This window comes from Pleurodeles waltl, chromosome 6 (assembly GCF_031143425.1).
Source record: "Pleurodeles waltl isolate 20211129_DDA chromosome 6, aPleWal1.hap1.20221129, whole genome shotgun sequence".
Taxonomy (NCBI): domain Eukaryota; kingdom Metazoa; phylum Chordata; class Amphibia; order Caudata; family Salamandridae; genus Pleurodeles; species Pleurodeles waltl.
Genome location: NC_090445.1, coordinates 863,240,052 through 863,266,210, shown reverse-complemented (window position 1 = coordinate 863,266,210; position 26,159 = coordinate 863,240,052). Strand labels below are relative to the sequence as shown.

The 26,159-nt window shown below is 44.4% G+C and overlaps 1 protein-coding gene across 1 annotated transcript in view; it reads left to right on the top strand.

Moving 5' to 3' along the window:
• MMS19 (MMS19 homolog, cytosolic iron-sulfur assembly component) overlaps nucleotides 1-26,159 on the top strand; it is a 493,377-nt gene that overhangs the window by 440,009 nt on the left and 27,209 nt on the right. The window contains exon 26 of the mRNA XM_069239619.1: nucleotides 11,288-11,474. Coding sequence (XP_069095720.1) covers nucleotides 11,288-11,474 — 187 coding nt within the window. The remainder of the gene's footprint in view (nucleotides 1-11,287; nucleotides 11,475-26,159) is intronic.

Below are 26,159 nucleotides of genomic sequence, written 5' to 3'. Positions count from 1 at the left end.
CTACAAATACTCTCTGTAGTGTGAAATGGAAGATGTTTTGTGCCTGGGTCTCAGACACTACTCTGGCTGTGGTGTGGAGCAAACCTTTGAACAGCTGTCCTATCTAATGGGCTTTACTTGGTCAGGACTTCAGCATGCTTCCATAAGAGTGCATCTAGTGATTATATCCCACTACATGAAGAGACCGAGGCATATACTGTTAAGTCAGTCCATTATAGAGGACTTTCTGAAGTGTTTGTTGCAAATGGTACAGCTGATTAGGGCACCGGTACCTATTTGACAAGTCAATGTAGTGCTGTAATAATATTGAAGCTTTTCAAGCCAATGAATGACTCTAATGTCAGGTCTTACTTGGAAGTCATCCTTCTGGTGGCTGTCACCCTGGCTGTAAGTGTAGGGAGATTCAAGCATTCTATTCTGGAATTCTGCAAATCAAGTTACACCCTACATGGTTACTCTGCAGAAACACTTGAATTTACACTGAACATTATTTCAGAATTTGATGCCAACTAGATGTTGTCCTTTGGTCTTTAAGTTTATATCTAAGACCGAATAAGTGCTGTATATGCTAAACATCAAGTGTACTCAGTTGCTATATCTACTGGGCTAGGTCACTATTGTCTGGCCAAAGACCTTCAGACAACCCTGGCAGAGGCTGGTTGTGGCCAAGCCCACCACAGACATATTGTTACACAACATTGTTTAGCCACAGCAGTATTCATCACAAGTACACCATTGTTTGGTCATCTACAAGGCATTCACTTAATAATCGTCACAGACCTTCTGCTAACCACTACTGCTTTGTTGCTAACACAGAGGCGAGTGCTACAGTGGTGCACGTATTGCTGGAAAACCTATTTTGATGGTGCTGCAACCCGTCAGGCAGTACTAAAGATAACGTGCTGAAGAGGAATGATCTATAAATGTGGTTCTCTCATATTTGTATCTTTTATAGATTCACATGGGACGGTTCAGGTAGGGCAGGCTGGTTCAATTGGTATATACAAGGCATGCTCAGAAGATGTTAGAGGAAGAGGGGGATCCTCAAGCGTAGAGAGTTTCTATTGGAGGATTCTCAAGTTAATGTGGGGGAAATAATTGAGTAATATTTCTGTCTTCAAAAGACACCAATTCTGAGGAACCACCTTTCCTGATAACTAATTGCTCTCCACCCAAAAATATTGGTAAAATACTATTCGCCATGCAACCCAAAAAAACGTATTGAACCATTCTTCTTACTTTCCCAAGTGTAAGTAACCTCAGTGTTATGTAACTATGCTATTAACATTGTTTACAAGATTAATGACTAACACCTCAAGCCACAATTCAAGTAATTTTAATAGATGAATATAATGGTTAACATATATGCTAAATGTATTCCCTCTATCTCAATGGTATAAGACAAACACTATTGTCACTGTGGCCTCACTCACGCTGTAGTAACTGAGGTCACGTAGACACTTCTCCTGAAAAAGCAACACTTGTAGTACAGTGTGCTATGTTACTCTCACTTTACCCTCAGCTACACACAGAAGGAGAGAAACTTAATCATCATCTGCTCATCAGCTTCAAGAGTAGAATTTTGTGATGGAAGTGACTGAAAGCTTGAGTGAAGGAAACAGGTAGCAAAAGTATTCAACTCTGTCAGTGGGAGCCATGATCTTCCAGTCGAGATGGATCCCTTGTAGATAGCACCTTCATCAGTGTCTTCATTGATGGATTACAGTTCGATGTGTATCAGCACATTAGGTTTAAGGCATTGTGGCTGTAGATACACATGCTGTATATACTCCTGCGTGCAGTTTGTTTTTCTTAGAAGAATTCTTCCCGAGTCACGAGGTAGTATGACTCCACCATTTGGTTGCAGGGGACATTGTCATCGATTCCATTGTTAGATTGTTTTTTTTTCTGTCATCGGGTATGTGTGATCCTGTGCTCTGGATAGACTGTCGTGGTGATCATTATCAAGTTTCCTTGTTACCAATCTCCCTGTCGGTATTGGTTGTGTTGCACCCTTTCTCGCTTATCGGGTCGTTATTTCCAGTTACCGCTCAGAGCTGTGCATTGGTTAACACTGGTCTCCAGAGGGACCTCGTATGTTGGGCCTCTTTTTCCTTTGGCGTGGTCTGCTCTCAACAGGTTTTCCCTGTGATGGAATAAACTCCCTTTTGATACTACCTGCAATGTTGTGTAAAATACCCCTGGGACGATCTAAGCCTCTCACCCAAGCATGACAAGGCTTCTTGTGACACATGTCAATTCTTTCAGTTGAGGAAGACCTTTTGAGACTGCGGGGCCCATCGCCTCGAAATGTCACTCAGGAGCACAGAAGATACCTCACTCCTCTTCGGCACCCAGGGCCTTGAGAGGGAACATCATCCTGAGCCTTCGGGTGCTGACGAGGAGGCTTTCTTGCCCAAGAAAGTTATGGCTCCAACCTCGAGATTGAAGATCTCCCACCAGGTTGTGAGTATAGCTCCCCCTCCTTGACACCGCTTTGAGCTTCTAACCCACAAGGGGCATTCAGCAGCTCTGGGCCTACAGAGGCAAGCTTCTGGGCCGCAACTGCCTTCAGGCCATGGTCGCCACCTTGAGTAAACTTTGGATGTCACGCTCAGCAGTAGGTCCGTGCCAAAGAAAATCTTAAAACCAAAGCTCTCAGCACTGACCCGATGGACGGATCTGAATCTGTCAGTCTTGAAGCATAATTCAGCATAGACATCGCACCAAAACATTTGGCTCCGATCAGACCAACCCACAAACCAGTTGAATCAGTCCTCTAGAAACTACAAGAGTAGCTCAATGCCTGACAAAAACTGATGGTCATCTGCCCTCAGCCGGGCTGTGTTCTCGAACAACCTCTGATGCTGGATCCAAGGTTTTGAAGAAGCTCTGGAGCCCCTTCCTCTTCAAAGCAGTCAGAAAAACACAAGATAAAGCCACCAGCCCTCTTCTGGACACCAGACCGCCTCCTTTCTCCACCTGCTTGTTGTGGAGAATCCAAGACCACTATCCCTGAAGCCTCTGTGTCCTTCCAGGGCCAAACTGTCCATCCAACTTCTACTAGGGACTACTTCAGAGGTGCCTATCACGGAATTAGCACCAAAGGTAGAGGCAAAGGTAGCTCCCCCAGACGAGCAACCCCAACCAAACCTTGACCTGCTGTAGGAAAGTGCCCCTTTTGCTCTGGTTACCACCCCCACTTTTTGCCTGATATGGATACTGACTTGACTGACAGTGTGCTAGGATCCTGCTACCCAGGCCCCAGCACCAGTATTCTTTCCCTAAAACTGTACCATTGTTCCCACAGTTGGCACACCCCTGGCACACAGCTAAGTCCCTTGTAAAAGGTACCAGTGGTACCAAGGGCTCTGTGACCAGGGAGGATCCCTTAGGGCTGCAGCATGTATTGTGCCACCCTAAGGGACCCCTCACCAAGCATAAGCACACTGCCATTGCAGCTTGTATGTCGACATGGCATCCCTCTCAGGATGCCAAGCACACCAACCACTGCCTGTGGTTTAGGTAAGCCACCCCTCTAGCAGGCCTCACAGCCTTAAGGCAAGATGCTCTATACCACAGGTGAGGGCAAAGCTTATGAGCAATATTCCCCTACAGTGTCTAAGTCCATTCTTAGACATTGTAAGTGCAGTGTGGCCATGTAAAGTACACGAGCTGGGAGTTTGTTATTACAAACTCCACAGCTACATGATGGCTTCACTGAAGACTGGGAAGTTTGGTATCAAACTTCTCAGCCCTATAAACCCACACTGATGCCAGTGTTGGATATTTTGTGCAATGTACCCAGAGGGAATCTTAGAGATGCCCCCTGTATTTTAACTGATCCTTTAGTGTAAGGCTGACCAGTCTGTGCCAGCCTGCCACTAAAAGACAAGTTTCTGACACCCTGGGGTGAGGGCCTTTTTTCCTCTGGAGTCAAAAACAAAGCCTGCTCTGGGTGGAAGTCTTGAAACCTGCCAAATGCAGGAACTGTAACACTTGCCGGTGAGCCTCGAATGCTCAGTCCTCCTGCTACAGTGCCCAAGGGCACTCCAGCTAGTGGAGATGCCTGCCCCCCTGTATGGAGCCCCACTTTTGGCAGCAAGTCTGGCGGGAGAATTTGGTAACAGGGAGGAGTGACCACCCCAGCTAGGACCACCCCTAAGGTGTCCAGAGCTGAAGTGACCCCCCCTCCCTGCAGAATCCTCCATCTTGGTTTCCAGAGAAGGGGCCAATAGGGATAGGAGTAGGCACAGGAAGGGTGTAGCCACCCTCAGGGACAGTAGCCATTGGCTACTTCCCTCTGACCCCTGTAACACCACTAAATGTAGTATTTAGTTGCACCCCTAGACCTAGCTTACAATATTCCTGGTGACATCAAGAAAAGAAGCAAGAAGAAGGGCTGCTAAGCCAAACTCAGCAGAGAAGACTCCAGACACCAACTGACTTGGCCCCAGTCCTGCCGGCCTCTCTGCAGCTTCAGAAACCCTGCTACAAAAAAGGCGACACATCCTGCAGGACCAGCAACCTCTTCAAACCCCCCAGAGGACTGCGTGCTCACCAGAAGAACTAGAACTTCTGAGGACAGCGGCCCTGTCCACAAAGAAACACCAAGAAGGACTCCAGATTTGTCCCGGATCCGCAAGTCCTGCCCACTCTGCACCCGACGCCCACAGCCCGAGTCCAGGTGGCCCACCATTCCAGAACAGGTCTCCAGGCAATTCTGACCTTGTGTCCACCCTTGGTTTGACCCATCCTGGCCAACACGACGAAGCCTGCAGCCTAAATCAAGAGGACCCCCTGACCCCAAGAGAACTAGACGAAGATTCCTGATGCCTAAAGATAGCCCTGCACCCGCAACCCCCTGGCCTTGGGGAATCTGAACACCAGTCCAGCAATGTTCAACAGGCGGCCCTCCTCCTTGCCCATCCTGTGGTTTCCTGGTACCGACCCCCTGGACCCAGCCTGCAGCATCTTTGTGACCCCTGGGGTCCCCCCCATTGAAAAACATTGGGAGCCCGATGTTGTGTATGCACCCTGCGTACGTTTTGGGTCATCCTGAACCCCGACCAGTGGACATTCTAGTACTCGCCTCAAAACCGCACTAACACTTTGCCCCCCACCCCCCCCCCCCCCCCAGGCTTGTTCTAAAAATTGCAGTGTCAACTTTTAAAAGTGAAAAGTGTTACTTGCCTGTAAACTGTTTTCTTTGCCAAGTTCAAACAAAGTGCTAATGATTTATATGTTCGTTACTTACTTGCAAATGTTCTTACCTGCAACAAGATCCTTTTAGTTCTAGAAATAAAGTAACAACATATATTTTTCCAATACAAATACATTGGCCACGAGTTAGTCATTGAGTGTGTGCCTCATTTATTGACTGTGTGTGTATAACAAATGCTTTGCACTACCCACTGATGAGCCTAGCTGCTCGACCACACTACCACAAAAGAGTGCATTAGTATTATCTACTTAAGCCTCTGTTAAGCCTGTGGGGAGCCCCTAGACTCTGTGCACACTAGATCTCATTTTGATATAGTATATACAGAGCCAGCTTGTCATTCCTTTCCCCCATCACCCAGCACCTGTCAGTGAATCGCTGCAGTGTTCTTCCTCGCTTGGCAACACGTCACCTCAGACCAGTGGGTGTTAGACATCATCCAACACAGTTACTGCCTAGAGCTCACCTCCACACCGCCCAACATACCACCTTGCAGACATGCCATCTCCATGGACCATCATCATCTGTTTCAGGAAGAGTTTGAAGTGCTCCCCCTCAAGGGGGGCGGCATAAAACCTGCCCTACAACACCTACAGGGCTCAGGGTGTATTCCCTATCGTTTCTCATTCCCAAGAAAGAAGTGTCCCTCAAACTCATTCTGGCCCTCAGACCCCTAAACAAGTGCATCTATCAGAACACGTCCATATGTTCACCCTTCATGATGTCATGCCTCCGTTGCAGCAAGGCGACTTCATTGCGCAACCCGACCTTAAAGATGCCTACTTCCACATTCCAATTTATGCAGCTCATCAGTGCTACTTCCCGTTTGTGGTAAGTGAACAGCATTGCCAGTTTAAAGCGTTGGCTTTCGGGGTCACCACCGCACGCAGAGTCTTTGCAAAATGCCCTGCAGTAGGAGCAGCACATCTGCAAAGACAGGTCATCAGTGTATTTCCATAACTGGACAAATGGCTTATAAAGAATGCAACAGGACTATATTGTTATGTACACACCCAAGCCACAATAGACCTACTGTAAACATTGGGCTTCACCATTAATGCTGTAAAGTCCCATCTCCAGCCCCTTCAAGTTCAACTGTATCTGGGAGCTATCCTGAATGCAGAGATCATCATGGCATATCCCAGTCTGGCTTCCTTTTTCAGGCAGATCAAGAGGTCACAATAAGGACAGTCATGCGCCTTCTAGGGATGATTGCCTCCTACATTCCCATAGTACCCCATCCAAAATTGCACTTGTATCCGCTGCAGGAATGCTTAATGCAGTAGTGGTCTCAAAAGAAGGATCATTGGAAAGATCTACTGTTGATCAGCCCCTGCACGTATCACTCTCTGCAGTGGTGGAAGACCAACAACTTGCTACTTGAGTGGCCCTCTCTCGACCCAGTTCTGCAGATCAGTGACAAAATAGATGCATTCCTCAGTAGGTGGGAGGTGCCCTTTCAAAATCTGAATGTCCAGGAACAGTGGTGTTCCACTCACAGAGACCTCCACATCAACTATCTGGAGCTTCTGGCTGTCCATCTAGCCCTCAAGCTGTCCTTCCCCACATAGAGGGCAAGTTAGTACTTGTAGGGAAAGACATGACAGCCATGTACTACATTCAGAAGCAGGGGTGCACCTGCTCACCTCAACTTTCTCAATTAGCTCAGTCCACCTGTCCATGGGCTCTGCACCACAGTATCCATCTGCTGGTGAAATACCTCCCGAGAGTGGACAACAACTTTACCAACCTCAGCAGGAAGTGGCAACAAGTCCACGCATAGGAACTCCACCCGGCAGTCATTCTTCACTACTTCCAGCAAAGGGCGTTTCTGGACATGGACCTCTTCACCACAGTAGAAAATGCAAAATGGTCAAACTTCACTTCCAGATACTCTCACCCACAGTCCATGGGCAATGCATTATAGATGAACAGGTCAGGGATATTTCCCCACACTTTTCCACCTCTCCCCCTCATTCTGTTCCCGGTTCAGAAGCTGAGACAGACTTCCTCACTCTTAAATAGTGGCTCCAACCTAGCCCATACAGCCATGGTTAACCTCTCTCCTGGAGCTTTTGTTGATTCCACACGAGAGGCTCCCAAGCAGGCCACCTTTGCACGTAGACCCATGGAGAAATCAGACACCCTGATCCCAAGAGTCCCAACCTTGCCAATTGGCTCCTGAGGTCTTAGAATTGGGCTATCTCAACATATCCCCAGAATGCATGAATATTTTTTTTAAAGGGCCAACTACTTGTTCCACATCACTAAGTGTTTTCATAAGCTAAAGGCTTTAACATTAGAAGAACCTTTCTTTCAGGTTCATAGAGATAAGGTGGTCCTTCGTAGCAGCCCTAAATGTTTGTAAAATATTGCTTCTTCTTTCCGCCCAAACCAGTCTATAGAACTCCCAGTCTTCTTTGCACAACCTGACTCAGTTGCAGAAAGGGCTCTTCATACCTTGGACATCAACCAAGCCCATATGTAATATATAGATAGAAGAAAAACGTTTTGAAAAACTAAGCAGCGGTTTGTTGCTTTTTCTGAACCACATAGAGGAAAGGCCTTATCAAAATCGGGCATTGCCCGATGGATAGTCAAAAACATCCTAAGCGGTTATGTGAAAGTTTAGAGGGTTTTGCATGCTCCCCTAGAGCCCATTCCACTGGAAAGCAAGGTTCCTCTATTGCTTTCCTTGGGAACGTCCAAATGGCTGACATTTGCAAAGCATCTTCTTGGTCTACAACACGCACTTTCACAAAGCACTACTATATAGCTGTATTAGCCCGCCAACAGGCACATTTTGTCCAGGCAGTACTACCTACCCTTTTTCAGCTTCTGCAACATCCACAGGCAAACCACTGCTTGGGAGGACTGCTTTTCAGTCAGTGCACGGCATATGTATCTACAGCCACACATGACTCGAAAGGAAAATATTACGTACCCTGAGGTATCTGCTCGTGGCAAGTAGTGCTGTAGATCAACATGCACCCATCTTCCTCCCTAGACTCCTTTGGCTGTTGCAGTTACCATTGCTTTCTGCTTCCCTTGCATGGTCATCTGTTTATTTCTCTCTTTTTCCTCTGTCGCTGTGCTCCAGTTATCCTCATTCATCGTGAGAAAAAACTATTTAACAATGGTGCCGATGACCATGTGCATTGCAAGCAAGAACAACCCACTCATGCTGGAGTCTGCAGGGGATTAAGGAACCTCTGTCGGGCAATTGTTGATTTCACCAGTGGGATTACCCAGTACTGGGAGTACCAGTTTCTCCTTACGGATTTCTTTTAATTAATCAACATCAGAACATGACAGACAACCTGAGTACACACTTGGGTGAGCTGTGTATTTTATTTTCAAAGCCTTATGTGTGTACTCTTGACCAAGGGCAGTTGGTTCTAAGTGTTTCAATCTCCATTTTTATTATGCCACCCTTTACGCAGTAGGAATATTTGCAGCTAAATCCATCACACCATAACTGAGATCTTGTAATGGCTCTGCATCTTTTCTAGACAATCTGAAGCAGATGGATGCTTTTTTTAAAAATACTTTATGTTCATCCTTACACGGAAGTAAGCACAGTATTAAAATAGCTAATTTTCAGAGTTGAAACCTGAAAACACAATCCTGATTCCATAGACACAGGCCTTAGTGTCTTCCACATGTTGTGTGATTACTACTTCACAGACTTCCTGGCATCATCTTCTTGGGCATCATTAAAAAAGCTTCTGCATTATTTGAGGGTTCATAGGAGCAGGTAATGTATAGGCTGGACAGACCCTTTGGTGCATAGTGCGAATTGTGTTAAATAGTTCCACATAACATATAGGGATTTATTGGGAACAGGAGGGGTACCAATTAGGGTGAGTATCTGAACATAGTGAGCATCTAAGTACTACTAGACATTACATTCCTTTGAGTATGAGAAGTACAATTAGGGGAACAGAATACAGCATTTCAGGGGTTTCGTGCAGACATTTGAGAACAACTGCAATGGAAGTTGTAGAAATTGGGCAGAAGGTTCTCAGGGCTAATCTCGCGTCCACTTCACAGCCCTCTACTGAATTAGTGTAGGTTTGTTTATATCGATGTGACTTTGTAAATGATCAAGAAGCTGTACAGGATCAATGTTCTCATCAGTCTTTTCATGAAATGTTTTTGATGAGGTAAATATTTTACTAGGATAAGTTCTCAAGTTATTGTTAGGAGTTTTTCAGCAGAAGATACATGTTGTAGCTTCCACTAAAAGAGGAAGAAGGAGCTACGCAGAGACGGTGGTCACTTTAAGGTCTATATGATAAACCTGTGCAGAAATAGGATGTGAAGCATAATTCGAACTCGTGGTGAAGATTTTAACTTTGACAAATTCTGTTATTTTGCACACTTATTATATGTCAAGTATATTTTTTAAGGTCAAGCTAAATGATTACAGTTGCTACGCTGGAAGTAACAGTATTATGGAATAAAATATGTCAAACATTAAATGTTTAGAATGTACCACAGATGTTAAAGACCCTTAAGGGAAAGGGCCATTTAGCTTATTAACCAAAGCAGTATCGCCAGTTGCCAACTGTGGGAAATCTCATGTTCACACCTCTGAATACTCTCATTCTGTAGAGGTATGCTGCTTGTTTAATGTAGCTTAACCTCCAACTTGTTTCTAATAACAGGGAAGGAGAAGAAAAAACAGTCTCAAGATGGACAGTGTTCATTAAGTTGTGCTGTAAGTTCCAAAAAAGACTCCTTTGATCGGATCAAGCTCCACTCTACAAATGAGAGGGTATCTACATGTATGCCCTGGCAAGGGGTACCCTACTCTTGACATCTGTCAGTCTCCCAGTTAGTCACTCTTGCGCACTTTAATAACATATTTCCGCAATTAGGAGTGGGTGATAAATTCAGCTCCGCAGGCAGAGTGTGTGGAGTTTTGGCCGCTCCATGTTACACATGTAACACAGAGGTCTGGCCAAATTATGCACTCTGTCGTGTGGCTGAGCTTTTTCTCACATGCAGCTTGCCACGGGTGAGTTAGTGAGTGAGAACTGGTGTCCCCTAACGTGGTTTTCATGCATTATAATGGCACCTGGTGAGATTTTGCCAACGCTGGCAATCTCAACCCTTCGCTTTGGAAAAGCTGCTGCTCAAATAGAAAATCTTCTCGAATGGCAGCAAAACCAACGCGAGTAGCAGCACGCTCTGGTGCACTGTATGGTGGTGTTCACGCTGATTTCTGAGCATGGAACAATCTCCCAGCGCTACAAATCAACGCAGGCAGCGCGATGTACCAATTTCCATCTGCTCGTGGAACTCTGCAGAATCTCATTGAGCTTTTATGTAACTGCTGAATTCCGCGAAGTGAAACTCTGCGAGTTCCACCCATCCTTAACTCTGATGAGTGAGGTTAGTGCTGTGCTACAACAATTTTTGAAGTAAAGATCTGTCTTGTGTTGTACGCTTCGATGTGAGTGAGGTTCATGGTGCCTGCACATGCCTTGGGAGGGAGGGGTTGACATCTGCTGCTGTCTGCTTATGTGTGGACTGCATGGAAAATGTGCAAGTCAATGCGACACTTGAGAGTTAATCTCAGCAAAGACCTATTGATAGTAAGTAGCTTGTTCTTCACGTATGGTGGTGCTTCCCCAGCATATTTTTAGGGGCTAGAGGGAGAAGTGTGTATTATAGGTAAAAAGGTTAAATATATACTGGAGCAAGATTGCATCTGATATTAGTTTGATATTCTGTGGTTAATTGTAGTGCTGTATAATTATTACCGCATATTTTGTGAGGCACAGGAGAATAATTAACGTGCACAAATCTTCACAATGTATATTGTTTCATTTGTGCATTTCGACAACCACAGGACATTATGGATATTCGTACTATTCGCTAGGTGAAAGATGATGGAAAGAGTTATGATTTATTTGATACCTTAGCTCTGGAAAGCGTTAGTTGTATTTTTTTCTAGTTAGTTTACACTTGTACAAGTTCATAGGCTATACCTCAAGGAAGTGTTCATTGGTTACTTTAAGGTGATATGTTTGTTTTCTTTCATTTGAATTTCTATAGCTCATACATTTATTAGCAGATCCAGAGCTTGGCTCTTTGGCTGCAGACAACTTCTCCCTTCTCCTGTCGGACTCTACTGATGTACTTAACAAAGCTTGTCATGCCAATATACGAATCATGTTCCGGCAGAGATTCTTCACAGAAAATGTGCCAAAAATAGTACAAGGGTTTCACTCGTCAGCGGAAGGTAAGTGGATGTTAGATTGTCTAGAAATAGATTAGAAATGTATTTTTGCTTACATCCTTTTTTCAAGAGTGGGAATATGCAAAGGTCAATTAATATTCCTCAAAGCAAACCCCAGTGTCTGCCACGCTGACATGGCCGTGTTACACATGCGTAATACTATCCTCTTGTTCTCTAGATGACCCATGGTAAAAAAGGGTGTATAGTAGTGGAAGAAAGGGTGCTAAATCAACAAAGCTGCATTTTTTTAAGGTAGAATGCCCTTTGGACTTCTGCCTCGACTTCCCTATTTTCAATTATATTATTGGTTGGAACATTGAGATGATCTGTGAGTTAACATGATCCAGCAGCCTACTAACAGCATTGTTTAAGTTCTGTATATTTATTTAGTTTTAGGAAATCTGTGATGGGCGTTGTCTGACTAAAAGCATGAAGCATTTCTTCATGCATATATGTTAGTCTAACAGGATGCCTTATTAAACCCTCAGTGTTCAAGATCTGCCCTCCCTTTTTAACAGTGTAAATTGTTTCTCTGCTTGATGATGTGAGAAAAGTGGTTTCTTGCATCTGCATGTATAGGTGTTTCCTGGCGGCAGCCTGCAAGTCATTTTTGCTTCCATTTTTCATTTTCGCCTTGATTGTGCATTCTCCTGCATATTCCTCTCCAGGACCTCTGATGAGCAGTGTGAATACTTTGTGCTTTAGGGAAGCCACAGAAATAACCTCTAAAGTACTTCCAGCTTCTTGACGATGCATGCTGCGTTGCGCCAAAGTCATCAGTTTTTTCTTCCGACTGCATCATGAAAATGTTAACCAAGTTTCGGATTTCATTTGGTTGGTTTGGATATTTTTGATGTACAAAGCAACGAGGAAGATGTAAGTCTGCTATACAGAAAATCTGGAGATATTGAGATCTCTGTTTACAGTTAATTGATTAAAACAATTAGGAACCATTTAAAAATGGAAGGTAGTCTGAAGAAGAAAATAGGATGTATGGGGAGGCGAGGTTGGTGAAAGGGGCGAAGAAATGGAAGGTTAGAGGAAAGAAATGTGAATGGAAGGTGGCGAATAAGGGAGGAGTTGGATGGCTGTGGATCATGTATTTAAAGTGGGGAGAACTTCGGATTGAGGAAGGGTACAAAGGTTATCACAAAAGAAGGGGCTTGTCCAAATATATTATGAGAAAGTGAGTTTTAAGTTTTTTTACGGACCTGAAGAAGAATCTTTTTGTCTCAGGTCTTAGTGTGCCTTTGTTTTAGATGTATTTTATCCTTGTGAAAGTTTTCAGAGTGGACCAAAGATATTCAGTGTGTTTTAAGCGAAAGATTTTCAAGATGATATGCATTGTATTTAATATGATTATTGTCTCAAGGGGAAGTAGAACTAATTCTTTCAGTGGTCAAGTTCTGTTCTTCTGTGACACAAGTCTGGCAGCACAAAATGCAGTTTTGTCGCTCCAATAAGATTAACATTCCTATAATCAGTGCTAACACTAAAGTTTCCTTTCAGCATTATTTCCTCTTTAGAAGGCTTCTAACCCAAGAGAGTTCTTCATTTCTAAAACCCCTTCTTGTGCCTGTTTTGTGAGAGTAACAAAATACTAAAGTATGGAATGGCACCAGACTGGATGTATTCGATCTTTAGGGGAACAATAACTAAAATACCCAGAGGCACATTACCATTCTAAACACAGTGTTCCTGATTCTAAGCGCTGAAGGAGGCAAACTCTGGACGCCCTACAATGTGTACCATGTGAATTTACACTATAATAAGCCAGATCTCGAGAAGAATTGCCACCTCTACTTAAGTGTTCCAACTTGTGTATAGCACTCGCTATTGACTTCTCTCTGGGCTGTGGGAAGTATATTTAAATGACCTGCAGCCTGTTGAACGCCGAAATGCTGTGCACATTTATAAAAAATAAATGCTTACAGTTTTCGTACAATATGTATAATTCGAAATTCAGAATCGTGGAAAACAAGCATTTGTAATGCAGGAGGTCTTGCATTTGCCGTATTGCTATTGGCAATGTAAATTGTAAAACTGGGCTTTTCTTGACACATAAATTGGTCAACCCTGCCTCATAATTTCATCTTTTCTTGCCATATAATTCTAGTGGCCGTGCATGTAACTAAAGCACTTCCATTTACCTTCTTCCTCTGTCTGCAGCAAAAAATGAAAATGTTGCCATTTAGCATCCTAATTTAAATCTGCCATGCTAATTCCAATAGAATACCACTTTCACCACCCGACCACCAGACTTGCTGGCTGGCTGACACAATTCCTCAGATAGACACACAAGATAGTAACTGAGGAGAAATAAACTAGAAGGGTCACCCAAACATTTCAAGAGTGTTCAAACAGTCATAGTGTAATAAGGATGTAATGTTGGCCTGGAGAGATTATTAAAACATATACAATTATCATGTAAACCTTTATCAGAAATAAACTTTTGACATTAGACTGTAATGCTCAAAATAGCCAATAGATGGCACCATAATAAAAAAAATCATTTGCAAGAAACAGTCATGTAACTATAATGTTAGCCCCTAGAGGGGATAACACCATGAAAAAAAACAAAAGAAAGTAATGCAGTGTAACCGTATATTTAGCCCCTAGAGGGCATTTTTAGAGTTAGCATGCCTAGTGCAATGATATTACGAACAAGGCATTTAAAACAAAACTTCTCAAAGCTGTAAAACAAAAGTTATAGCCATGGGAAAGCTTAAAAGACACTGAATGGTGGGAGGGGTTATTATTTTGGGGTCCCCACTAAGCTAGTGTGGGGACCCAGAAGTGATGTAAACAGAAAGAGCATTTTGAAGGTGGTCTCGTCTGTCGGGCTGAGATATGAGCAAACGTGAATATTAGCCCATTGAAGGCACCACAATAAAAATAGCATTTGGAAGAAACATTGTCATGTAACCATACAGTCAGCCCTTAGAGAGCATATCTACATGCAAAAAAAAAGATGAGAGAAAGTAATGGAGTGTAACCATATGTTTACACCAACAAGGAGCAGGTGTTTACTCCCTCTACTTCCTTATTTCCATAGTACATTACACATTTTCTAGGCTAGCAAGACTATTGAAATATTACAAACAAGACTCATAAAACATAACTTCTCCCAGCTGTAAAACAAATGTTCTAGCCAAGAGAAAGCTTAAAAAGATAATGAATGGTGGTAGGGGTTATTATTTTGAAGTCCCCACTAACATAGTGTGGGGGACCCAGAGATGATGTAGACAGAGCACATTGTGGTCAATATTTTGAAGGTAGTCCCATTGTCCTAGGACTACTATGAGCAAAAATGTTTTGTAAAAGTAATGCCCTGAAAAGCATTATGGGACACATTTCCATGCCGAGAATATTTAAATTTGTTGATGTGACTGTAATGCCTAGAGCAGCCCCTAGAGGACACAACAATGAAAATAGCTTTTGTAAAAAGCATGGTCATGTAACTATATAGTTAGCCTCTATAGGGCATAACCACACAAAAAGAAAATGGCAATATTTAGCCAATAGAGGGCGTAGTGCATTAAATATAGTCAGGAATAGCAGGCCTATAACAATAATATTACAAAACCCAGGCTATTCCCAGCAGTAAAACAAACGTTCCAGCCATGAAAGAGGGTAAATAGACTCTGAATGGTGGGGAGGGGTTATTATTTTGCGGTCCCCACTAATCTAGTATGTGGACCCAGAGAAGATGTAGGCGGAAAGAGCATGTTATTGTGGCAGTTTTGGTGGTGGTTCCATTGTCCTACGACCACCACAGGCTGAGTTACAGGCAAAAATGTTTTGTTAAAGTAATGCTCAAAGCATTATGGGTCGTGTTTTCCCAAGGGCAGTGAATATTGTAGTATTGGCTTTCCGGCTGTACTGGAATAGCCACTTTCGCTTTGAGGATTTCTATTTTACATAAAGCATCCACCAATGTCATGTGTTTTGAGGGGAGAGCCACAATAAATGACTCTGGTTAGGTAACTGGGAACAATGTTACCAGTGCTCTAACACCGCCAATCGAGTTCACGCTGTTGTACCTGCCATGCATCAGGAAGGGGAAACCCACAAAAGAAATAGTTTGCCCAGACTGAATTATATCAACAATCGTGCAATAATCCATGTAACAGGGACAGTCTGCACGGTGTGAAAAAACAGCCTCAAGGTGGGACAAAAGTAAAGCATTCACCAATGACATCAAATGATTTTTGAAAGGCAAGCCCACGAATGACTGAAAGTGATGAGTGTGAGTTGGTGTGGTTAAAAGCCCACAATAATTACAACAGGTCAAACTGCTTGTGCACTCGACCTAAAAACCACAGTCAAATTGGTCTAAAAGCCATGTATGCAAAGATACTTTGGGAAACTGTATAGAACTTGGTCAGCACAATGAAAAGGCCTGCTTATTATACAGGTAAGTGATCTATCCTTTAAGCAACACCTATAAACACACATAAGGAAAAGGTACAAGTGGTTCTACCAGGGGGTCCTCAACTACAGAACAGTGACTCTAGTCCTCCAGATCACAGTACACCTGTTGAGGAAAGGATAACCCACTTCCTGTCATACTGGATAAACATTACATGAGATCAGTGGGTTTTCCGCCTTGTGCGAGAAGTGTACTGCCTCGAAATTCACAAAGCCCCTTCTCAACATTCATTGATTCCAAAGTGCCCAGAAGTCATAGCAGCCCCTCCTTGTTGACATCTTATTCATGTGTTTCCATACCTAAAAATACCTTCTTGATAAAGAGCAACAGCAAACACCAGTGTCTAGCATACACTCAGGTGGCAGTGTCTTTACTGCACAAACTGGGTTTCATGATCAATGTGAAAATGTTGCTCCCCACTCCCCAGCAAAATAAGCCCATTTAAGGATCTGTTTTGATTGCAAAAAGGGGCAAGGAATACCCAAACCAACAAAGGGTAATGGCTTGCCAACAGTTGCCGCCTCTTCAGACACACCTCTCCATCACTCATCAGAATATGATGAAAGTGTTAGGAATGGTAACTTCTTGCATAGCATTGTAGTACACACCAGGTTTCACATGTGATTGGTTACAAGAGTGTCTGTCACTACAGTAGGCACAAGGGGGAGGCCGTTTTTAGGATCTATTATTGATAACAAGTGCCCACCATGCGCTCCACTGGTGGAACAGCAACAATTTGTTGCTTGGAATCCCCTTTCTAAACCCGTTTCCAACAATGGCAATCACCACAAATCTGTCTCTCATGGGGGGGAAGGGGGCCCCACCTTCACCACATGACAGTCTAAGGCACTTGGACTCCACAGCACCCGGGTCACCACATCAATTACCTGGAAATGCTAACCATTACAGGGAGTGCAGAATTATTAGGCAAATGAGTATTTTGACCACATCATCCTCTTTATGCATGTTGTCTTACTCCAAGCTGTATAGGCTCGAAAGCCTACTACCAATTAAGCATATTAGGTGATGTGCATCTCTGTACTGAGAAGGGGTGTGGTCTAATGACATCAACACCCTATATCAGGTGTGCATAATTATTAGGCAACTTCCTTTCCTTTGGCAAAATGGGTCAAAAGAAGGACTTGACAGGCTCAGAAAAGTCACAAATAGTGAGATATCTTGCAGAGGGATGCAGCACTCTTAAAATTGCAAAGCTTCTGAAGCGTGATCATCGAACAATCAAGCGTTTCATTCAAAATAGTCAACAGGGTCGCAAGAAGCGTGTGGAAAAACCAAGGCGCAAAATAACTGCCCATGAACTGAGAAAAGTCAAGCGTGCAGCTGCCACGATGCCACTTGCCACCAGTTTGGCCATATTTCAGAGCTGCAACATCACTGGAGTGCCCAAAAGCACAAAGTGTGCAATACTCAGAGACATGGCCAAGGTAAGAAAGGCTGAAAGACGACCACCACTGAACAAGACACACAAGCTGAAACGTCAAGACTGGGCCAAGAAATATCTCAAGACTGATTTTTCTAAGGTTTTATGGACTGATGAAATGAGAGTGAGTCTTGATGGGCCAGATGGATGGGCCCGTGGCTGGATTGGTAAAGGGCAGAGAGCTCCAGTCCGACTCAGACGCCAGCAAGGTGGAGGTGGAGTACTGGTTTGGGCTGGTATCATCAAAGATGAGCTTGTGGGGCCTTTTCGGGTTGAGGATGGAGTCAAGCTCAACTCCCAGTCCTACTGCCAGTTCCTGGAAGACACCTTCTTCAAGCAGTGGTACAGGAAGAAGTCTGCATCCTTCAAGAAAAACGTGATTTTCATGCAGGACAATGCTCCATCACACGCGTCCAAGTACTCCACAGCGTGGCTGGCAAGAAAGGGTATAAAAGAAGGAAATCTAATGACATGGCCTCCTTGTTCACCTGATCTGAACCCCATTGAGAACCTGTGGTCCATCATCAAATGTGAGATTTACAAGGAGGGAAAACAGTACACCTCTCTGAACAGTGTCTGGGAGGCTGTGGTTGCTGCTGCACGCAATGTTGATGGTGAACAGATCAAAACACTGACAGAATCCATGGATGGCAGGCTTTTGAGTGTCCTTGCAAAGAAAGGTGGCTATATTGGTCACTGATTTGTTTTTGAATGTCAGAAATGTATATTTGTGAATGTTGAGATGTTATATTGGTTTCACTGGTAATAATAAATAATTGAAATGGGTATATATTTTTTTTTGTTAAGTTGCCTAATAATTATGCACAGTAATAGTCACCTGCACACACAGATATCCCCCTAACATAGCTAAAACTAAAAACAAACTACAAACTACTTCCAAAAATATTCAGCTTTGATATTAATGAGTTTTTTGGGTTCATTGAGAACATGGTTGTTGTTCAATAATAAAATTAATCCTCAAAAATACTACTTGCCTAATAATTCTGCACTCCCTGTAGATTAACCCTCAATGTGTTTTGCCACTTCTTGAGGGGGAAGCTGATTAAAAAAAAGACAATGTAACACCATGTTTTTTTAATCCGGAAATGGGGCTGAGGGGAGGGGTACCCAATCCACTTCAGCTTTCGCAGCTGGCTGTGGAGATTTGGCATTGGGCAGACTCGCCACAACATACATCTGTTGGCAGACCATCTTCAGGGGGTGGACAATGACATTGAGGACCTGCTCAACAGGACACATCAACAAGTAAGTATGTGAGTGGAAGATCCACCCACAAGTCATCCAAAAGTACTTCCAAAATTGGGGGATTCCCGCAATAGACCTGTTTGCCACTCCTGAAAATGCATAATGCCAAATCTCTGCAGCCAGATACCCAGACCCCTGATCCAGGGGCAATACATTATGGATCAACATGTCAGGGATATCTGCTTTTTTGGTGTGAAGGTTGCAGTGGGGACACCCACAATAGACTATGTCTCTGGAGAGGCTGGAGACCACGCTGGCACCATTGGCCCACTTCAACTTGGGCTGGAGGGCATGGGTGCAGTGGTGCTGTCCGGTGTTTGGTCTTGGCAGTCCAGGCCTCTTCAGTGTTTTTTTATGTGCCTGCAAGGGTGCAGGGAAGCAGCTCCATTACTCCACTGGAGTTCCTTGTGCTGGGGTGAAAGCTGGCAGTCTTCCTGGGCTTTTGGAAGTTTCAGCAGCTGGAGGATAAGGCATCATTCTCGCAATTGTCAAAGTCAACAGGCAGGCTGGCAGGGTTGGCACCAAGTCAGTCACTGGTCTTCAGTTCTTGCCTTTTGCGTCCCGGGAGTGTCCTTCAGGTCAGCAGGATCCGATTTCCTGGTGTCAGGGGCTCCCCTAAATACTGAATTTAGGGGCGTTTAGTGGAGATTGGGGTAGGAGCCAATGGGCCACTATGCCTCCTTTATGACCACTTCCTGTGGGGAGTGGGCATAAACCTTTTCCAGAGTAGTCCCTAGTTCTGTCATCACCAAGATGTCAAACTTTCAGAAATTGTGTCCACATCAGGCAGCTCACCTTAGGGGTGTTACTGACTTGGGAGTTCGGCTGGTCTCTCTGACTACTAATTTTCCCACCTGCCCAGGTAGCAGATGGGCCCTGGGACAGGAGGGTCGGTATCCCCTCCTTTGAGGAAAACAGATCTGCATGCCAAGGGTGCTTGGCTTCTTTGAAACCTCTGCCTCGGAATGCAGATTTGCAGGTCATCCTCTTGGGAGAGGTGTGCTAACGCCCCTGCCAAGGCAGGTGTAAGAATCTGGCTCTCTCTTTAGTGTACTACAATGAAGTACACTGGGCAGAGAGTTCAGTGGATCTCCAATGGCTCACAGAGGCAGAAATAGATAGGTCTAATGCTCTATTTGTGGTAGTGTGGGCGCGCAGTTAGGCTTATCAAGGAGTCGTGCTAAGGCATTTGTTACTCACAGAGGCAATAAATGAGACACACACAAAGAATAAATCCAAGACTAAATTAGAAAAATAACGTTTGCTTTTATAAATGCTTTGAACCAAAGAACTTCGTTATAAGGTAAGCAGTTTTTAAATTAAAAATACTTTTCAGTTTAAAAAATCAACACAATGCAATTTTCAGAGTCTTCAGTGTTAACCTATGGGGGGGAAACAAGAATGCAGTTTTGCAGATAAGTACATGACTTACAGATCTAGTTTTCAGGGTTGGGGGTCAACATCAGGCAAGTTTCAAACCTGTACCAAGAGTTCACCCACAGCGACACAGGAGCGGCTGGGTGCAGTGGTCAAATTCAGATACGGGAGCCCAATGTTATCCAATGAAGACTGGGGGTGAACATGGATGCGCTGCTCACAGGTGAGTAAAAGCGGTGTCAGAGGTTGGACTCTTGGGGTTGAGGTAAGCACTGGGAGGTTGGGAGAGGGGGGCAAAAAGGCAGCACTAAACTTACACCCTTAGCAGCACAGGGGCGGTAGATGCAGAGTGCCAGCTCAGCATCAGGTGCCCAGTGTTAACCAGTGGAGACAGGGGGTAACTGAAGAAGCGCTTGAGTAAAGCAAGGACAGGGGTTGATCTCCAGGATTTGCGGTAAGTACAAGGCAGGGTCACAAGGTAGCACCCAACCTACACCCTCAGTGGCACAGGGGCGACCGGGTGCATAGCACAAAATCAGTATTAGGCGCCCAATGTAAGTCAGTGGGGGAGATCAGTCTTGGAAAAAGGCTGCAGGCTCGGGCCAGGAGGTTGAAAGAAGAAAACCCACAGCTGATCATGTAAGTTCAGATGCCAGGGGAAGTAGGGACACCGGCGGTCCAGCTCCCCAAGGCCCAGGGGCTCCAGGTGCACGGGCAACAGCTTACAAGGCAGGTGGCGGTCAGGGGGAGTCTTCAGATTGACCCTGCAGCATTTGAGGTAGAGTCCGGCAGGGATCAGAATCTCTGGGGAACCCTCACTGGACCGGCGGGCCGCTTGGACTTGGGCTTGGGCTGTGGGCGTCGTGTGCAATGATGGATCCAAAGTCATTTTCACAGTTCCTCAGGCAGACTTCTTCTTTGAAGTTGGTTTCTTTTGGACAGGCCCCCTGTCTATGGGAGATCTTGATCTTTATTGAAGGCAGGCAGTCCTCCCAAGGCTTTGGAGGTTGTGGGGCTGCAGGACAAGTCGTCTGTTGGTGCTGGTTCTTTGAGGGCTGCAGACAGGTCGGTAGGGCTGGGGCCAAGACAGTTGGTATCTTTAGTCTTCTCTGCTGTTGTGACTCTGTGGTGTCTGGCTCTTCTTAGGTTAACAGGAATCTGAGTTCTAGGGTTAAGGGCTGCCGCCTAAATACTGAATTTAGGGGTGTTACAGGGAGTGCCAGGTGGTAGCCAGTGGGATACTCACCTTTAGGGTGACTACACCCTTCTTATGATCACTTCCTTTGGGAAGTGGGCAAACCTCTAACCCTACTGGCCTAATTCCTCCCAAAGAAGATGAAGGAATTTAAAAAGTAGTGTCCACTTCAGCTTGTCCACCTTAGGGGTGGGACAGACATGAAGTGGGCACTCCTCCTAATTTAACTAATTTTCCTACATGTGCTGCTGCCAAAAGTAGGCTCAGTGCAGGGGAGTTGGTCATCTCTACCATCTGGAGAGACCTGGGTCTCATTAAAAAGGTGGCAAGACCTTTGAAGCTCCCCTCGCTGGAATTTTCACCCTGCCTAGGAGACGAGGTCACACCTCTGCCCAGAGCAGGCCTTTGTTCTGAGCCCTCGAGAGCATTGACTCTCACCTCAGGGGACCAGATCTCTGTCTAAGGTGGCTGCACCAGTCAGTGCCCACACTAAGGAGTTGGTAGGTTTTCAGGGTGCACCTCTAAGGTGCCATCTGAGTGCATGTATTAATAAATCCATCACCGGATTCAGTAAGGGTTTAGTAATACGAGATATTTGATACCAAACATCCCTATTTTCAGTGAAGCGATCATGTAGCTGGGAAACTCGTAATGACCAGTATGCAGCACGTGTACTTAAAAAGGCTTCTCTGTTCACTTACTATGTCTGAGAATCAACAAAGACATTGCAGGGGCATATCCGCTCATGCAGCTATGTCATCACATGTAATAAAGTGCACTCTGCCTTTAGGGCTGGAAGGCCTGCTAGACAGGTGACTTACATTTATTGCCTGCAGTGTAGAGGGGACAGAGCACACAGGCTGTGTACCATGTCGTGCTTTCATTTCAGTTCTGTACCAAGACAAGCAGCCTGTGAAGGCATCACTGTGTGCACCTAGTAAGAGGGTCTCTGAGGGTGGCACAATTTCTGCTGCAGCTCTCAGGGGCCTTCCTTTATTACTCCATGCATTTGGTACCAGGAGAACCATTTACTAGGAACTTACTTACAGTGGTAGCTAAAGATTTGCTATTGGTGTAGTTTTGGGGAATGAGGTCTGGCACTAGGAGCCTGTTTAGCAGGGACCCAGTGCACTTTCAGTCGAAATTGCACCAGAAACCAGGCCAAAAGGGTGGGGGGTTACCATGGCATAAGAGGCATTTTTTTTTACAGCTGGCTTTGTTCCTGTCCACCCAAGAGCAAAGGCTCTCACTCTTGGATCAGAAACCTGTCAGGTGGTGGCAGCCTAGTTAGAACTAGTCAGCCAGCACACAGGTAAATGGTATGTTTTTCAGGGGCACCTCTAAGGTGGCCTCTGGGTGCATGTAATACATCCCTCACTGATTAATATGAGATGTTTGATATCAAACATCCTTATTTTCAGTGAAACCATCATGTACCTGGGGAACTCGTATTGACCAGTGTCCAGCACATGTACTTAAAATGGCTTCCCCATTTACTCACTATGTCTAAGAATCGACAATGAAGCAGCAGGAGCATATCTGCTCTTGCAGATATGTCCTCACATGTAATATAAGCTACCCTGCCTTAAGGATGTAAGGCTTGCTGTAGGGGTGACTTACATATATTACATGCAGTGTTAGGGAACATGGCTGTGTGCCATGTTGTGTTTTCACTTTTAGCTGCACCAAGACACACAGCCTGCAATGGTAGTCTGCTTGTGCTAGGTGGGGCGTCCCTGAGAGTGGCACAACACATGCTACAGCCGTTGGGGACCCTCTTTGGTACCCATGCCCTAGGTACCAGGTGTGCCATTTACTAGGGACTTTGGGTGCTAAAGGTATTGCCAATTGGGGAACAATTTGCACAGTTTTAGGGTTAGAGATCTGGCACTGGGGACCTAGATAGCAGGAAACCAGTGCACTTTCAGTCAAAATTGCATCTGTTACCATGCAAAAAGTGAGGGTGCTTGTGTCAAAAAAAGGGTTCTTTCCTACACAGTGTGCCTCCAAACGTACAACACTCCTCTATTTTTATGGAACCTGTTAGAATTTCATTGAAAGGCTAAAAAGTGTCATCCCTTCAAAGACTCCCTTGCATTTGTATGGAACCTGAATTTGGTATTCACATGACTTATGGGCCCTTCTTTGCATTAATGTGCATTACAGTTCTTTTCGTGGAGGGTGGATTTCCTCATAGCAGTCACTTGATTCAGACACATTTGTGAACTGCCATCTCTTACCATACTCAAACCATACATTCATGTTCACAGGGTTAGTGTGAAGACCCATCCTATCTCTACGTTTCTACCCAAGGTTGTTTCACCATTACATCCACCAAACTGCATGTCTTTTTCCCACAGCCAAAGTCTGTAGCTGAAAGGATTCTTCACACTCTCAATGTTAAGAGTGATCAGGTATTATATTGAAAAAACTAAACCATTCTGAAAGTCTAGCCAACTGTTTGTACCCTTTACAAAACGCCACAACGGATCTGCTATTTCCAATGCTGGAATTGCCAGATGTATATTTAAATGTATTCAAACTAGTTACGCTAAGGCCAAGCACACTCTACCTGTGCCAAGAGCACACACTACAGAGAAAAAGGGAGTCACACCATCGTTTTAAGTAATATTCCTATCTTAAGTATCTGTAATGCTTCTAATTGGTCAACCCCACACATATTTACCATGTATTGCTGTGTACGTGTCCTGGAGTGCCAACCAGCTTTAGTTAGCCAAATGGTGCGAAGGAACCTGTTCCAGACATCTGCATCATCTGCTTCCTACCCACCGCTATTTAAAGGGACTGCTTTACTGTCTGTGTGTAGCATATGTGTCTATAGTTACACGCGCTGTAAACTAAAAATGTTACCTTGTAAACGTTCTGTTCACAGCTTGTACTGCTGTAGACTTACACGTGCCTACTCTCCAGCCCAGAACCTAGCAATGATTACATTTGGTGTATCTCTTCCATACTTCCATATTATTTTTTTATGCTGAGCTTCTGCTTCAGGAATGCCTTCTACTTATACTACTTGCCCACTGAGCAGGGAAAACAGTCTGAGGTGGAACCATTATGCTGATGCACTCTGAAATAAGGCTGGAGTCACAACAGGACTTGTGGATGGAACCTCTTGGAAGAAAAACAAGTAGCAAAGTCCATGCCAAAGTCTACATGGAAGGAGTATGCAGAGCTTATGAATTTACAATACTACACACTAAAGGACCATTTTTCTTCTAAAGATTGTTCCAAGATAGGGACCTACCTGATACGAGGGAAACAGTTTGGTGTAACCATGAAGGCTTTGAAGAGGAAACACTCTGCCTGATGGCCTTCTGTTGCATGGAGACACAGGAGTTGCAAGTCAGGACATCATGTCCCAACTCCAGGCACCAAATGCAGGAATTATGTGGGTCCTGCATGGTAACTTCATGAAAAGTACTGCCAATGAAATATTTGTGTTGAGTCCCACACCCACCCTTGGCAGTAACCTAAGCCTCCAGAGCAGCAACAACTCTTTAGTCACCACAGAGAGAGAGAGAGGGGAATATGGGTCCTCTACTCCCTTGTCAGATCCCACCGTCTCAAACCCTCCGGAAGTGTAATTTTCAAATGCCACAATACTGCAGCAGGAGATCCAGAAAAGCTGCCCTCTCATCAGCGTGTCCTTATCCATTCTCCACCCAAGCAGGCATCTTAAAGAAGTGGTTGCAGTGTTATTACAGAAATAGGCGCTAGACAAGGCTGAATGTTTAGTGAGAGGGAAGGGATTCTTCCATAGATATTTTATAGTCTGGAAAAAGAGGGTATTTCTTCGCATTCTCAGACTCAGATTACTGACTAAGTATCTTAGGAGACATGTTCTAAAGAAGACTTTATAACCAGTTCCAAGGGAAGAGCGGGTGGTGTCACCAGATATTCAAGCATTTTGTTTTTATAACACCGTATGCACTTGTAAGAGAAATTAACCTAGATTTGTGGTTGGAGGGAAACAGTACAAATTTGTTGTGCTGCTTTTCTGGCTCACTCCTGCACAAAGACTTTTCATCAGTATCCCGGCAATAGTAGTAATTTGCCTACTCAGGATAGTGGATCTAAATAAGCTTGTACAAGGGCCAATGGCGGATTAAAGTGAGATCCCCATAGAAAGTAGCAAGACATGTAGATGCTGCAGGCAACATTTTGCTTGTCTTGTGCTTTTTCATCAACAAAGAAACGTCTTCTTTATTGACATCACAACAGCCATATTTTATTGAGACAATCATAGACACAACGAGAGAACTGCTTTTTCCTGTACATGAAAGAGCCCAAAATGTGACAGACTGTTCTGCAATTCTCATTAAAAAGTCAGGTGTGTCCTGGGACTTTTAGGTCTGGCTTCATGCGTTTTCCTGATGTCATGTGCCATTCCCCAAAAGCGTTCTCTTTAAGGACATTTGAGAACTCTGTCTGCAGCACTTTCTCCAGATGAGAACTCTTCAGTGACATCTGAGACAGGTCTGCGACACGAGGTGTCCCTTTTGATGTTCAAATTTTTTTCAGAATGGGTCATTCTGTGATTGGACAGGCCTGCTTTATTATGAATGACCTTCCTTCCCTCTTTTGCAAAGAGTGATTCATAAGGTAAGATACAGAGCAAAGCTATTAAAATAGCACACAACTCTGCAAGACAGTTTTGGTTACTGGATATGTTGGAACTCATTGTCGAACGCACATGTGCTCTTCAGGATGTGAAGGATATGCTGTCCCAGTGTCTGTCGGCTTTCTCCATGTAAGGCAATTGTACGAATGACTTTAATGTCCTTTCCATTGCCTCTGGATGTTTTTGAATTAGGGAACTTCACGAAGTAAAATCGATGTGCTTGTTTTGTGTCTATAGTCTAGCAGAAGCATGTTTGCTCTATGTTGAAATTATATTAGACACTTTTATACAAAAGATGTTTCCCCGGCACTTTTTGGCACCACTTTGTGTTATAG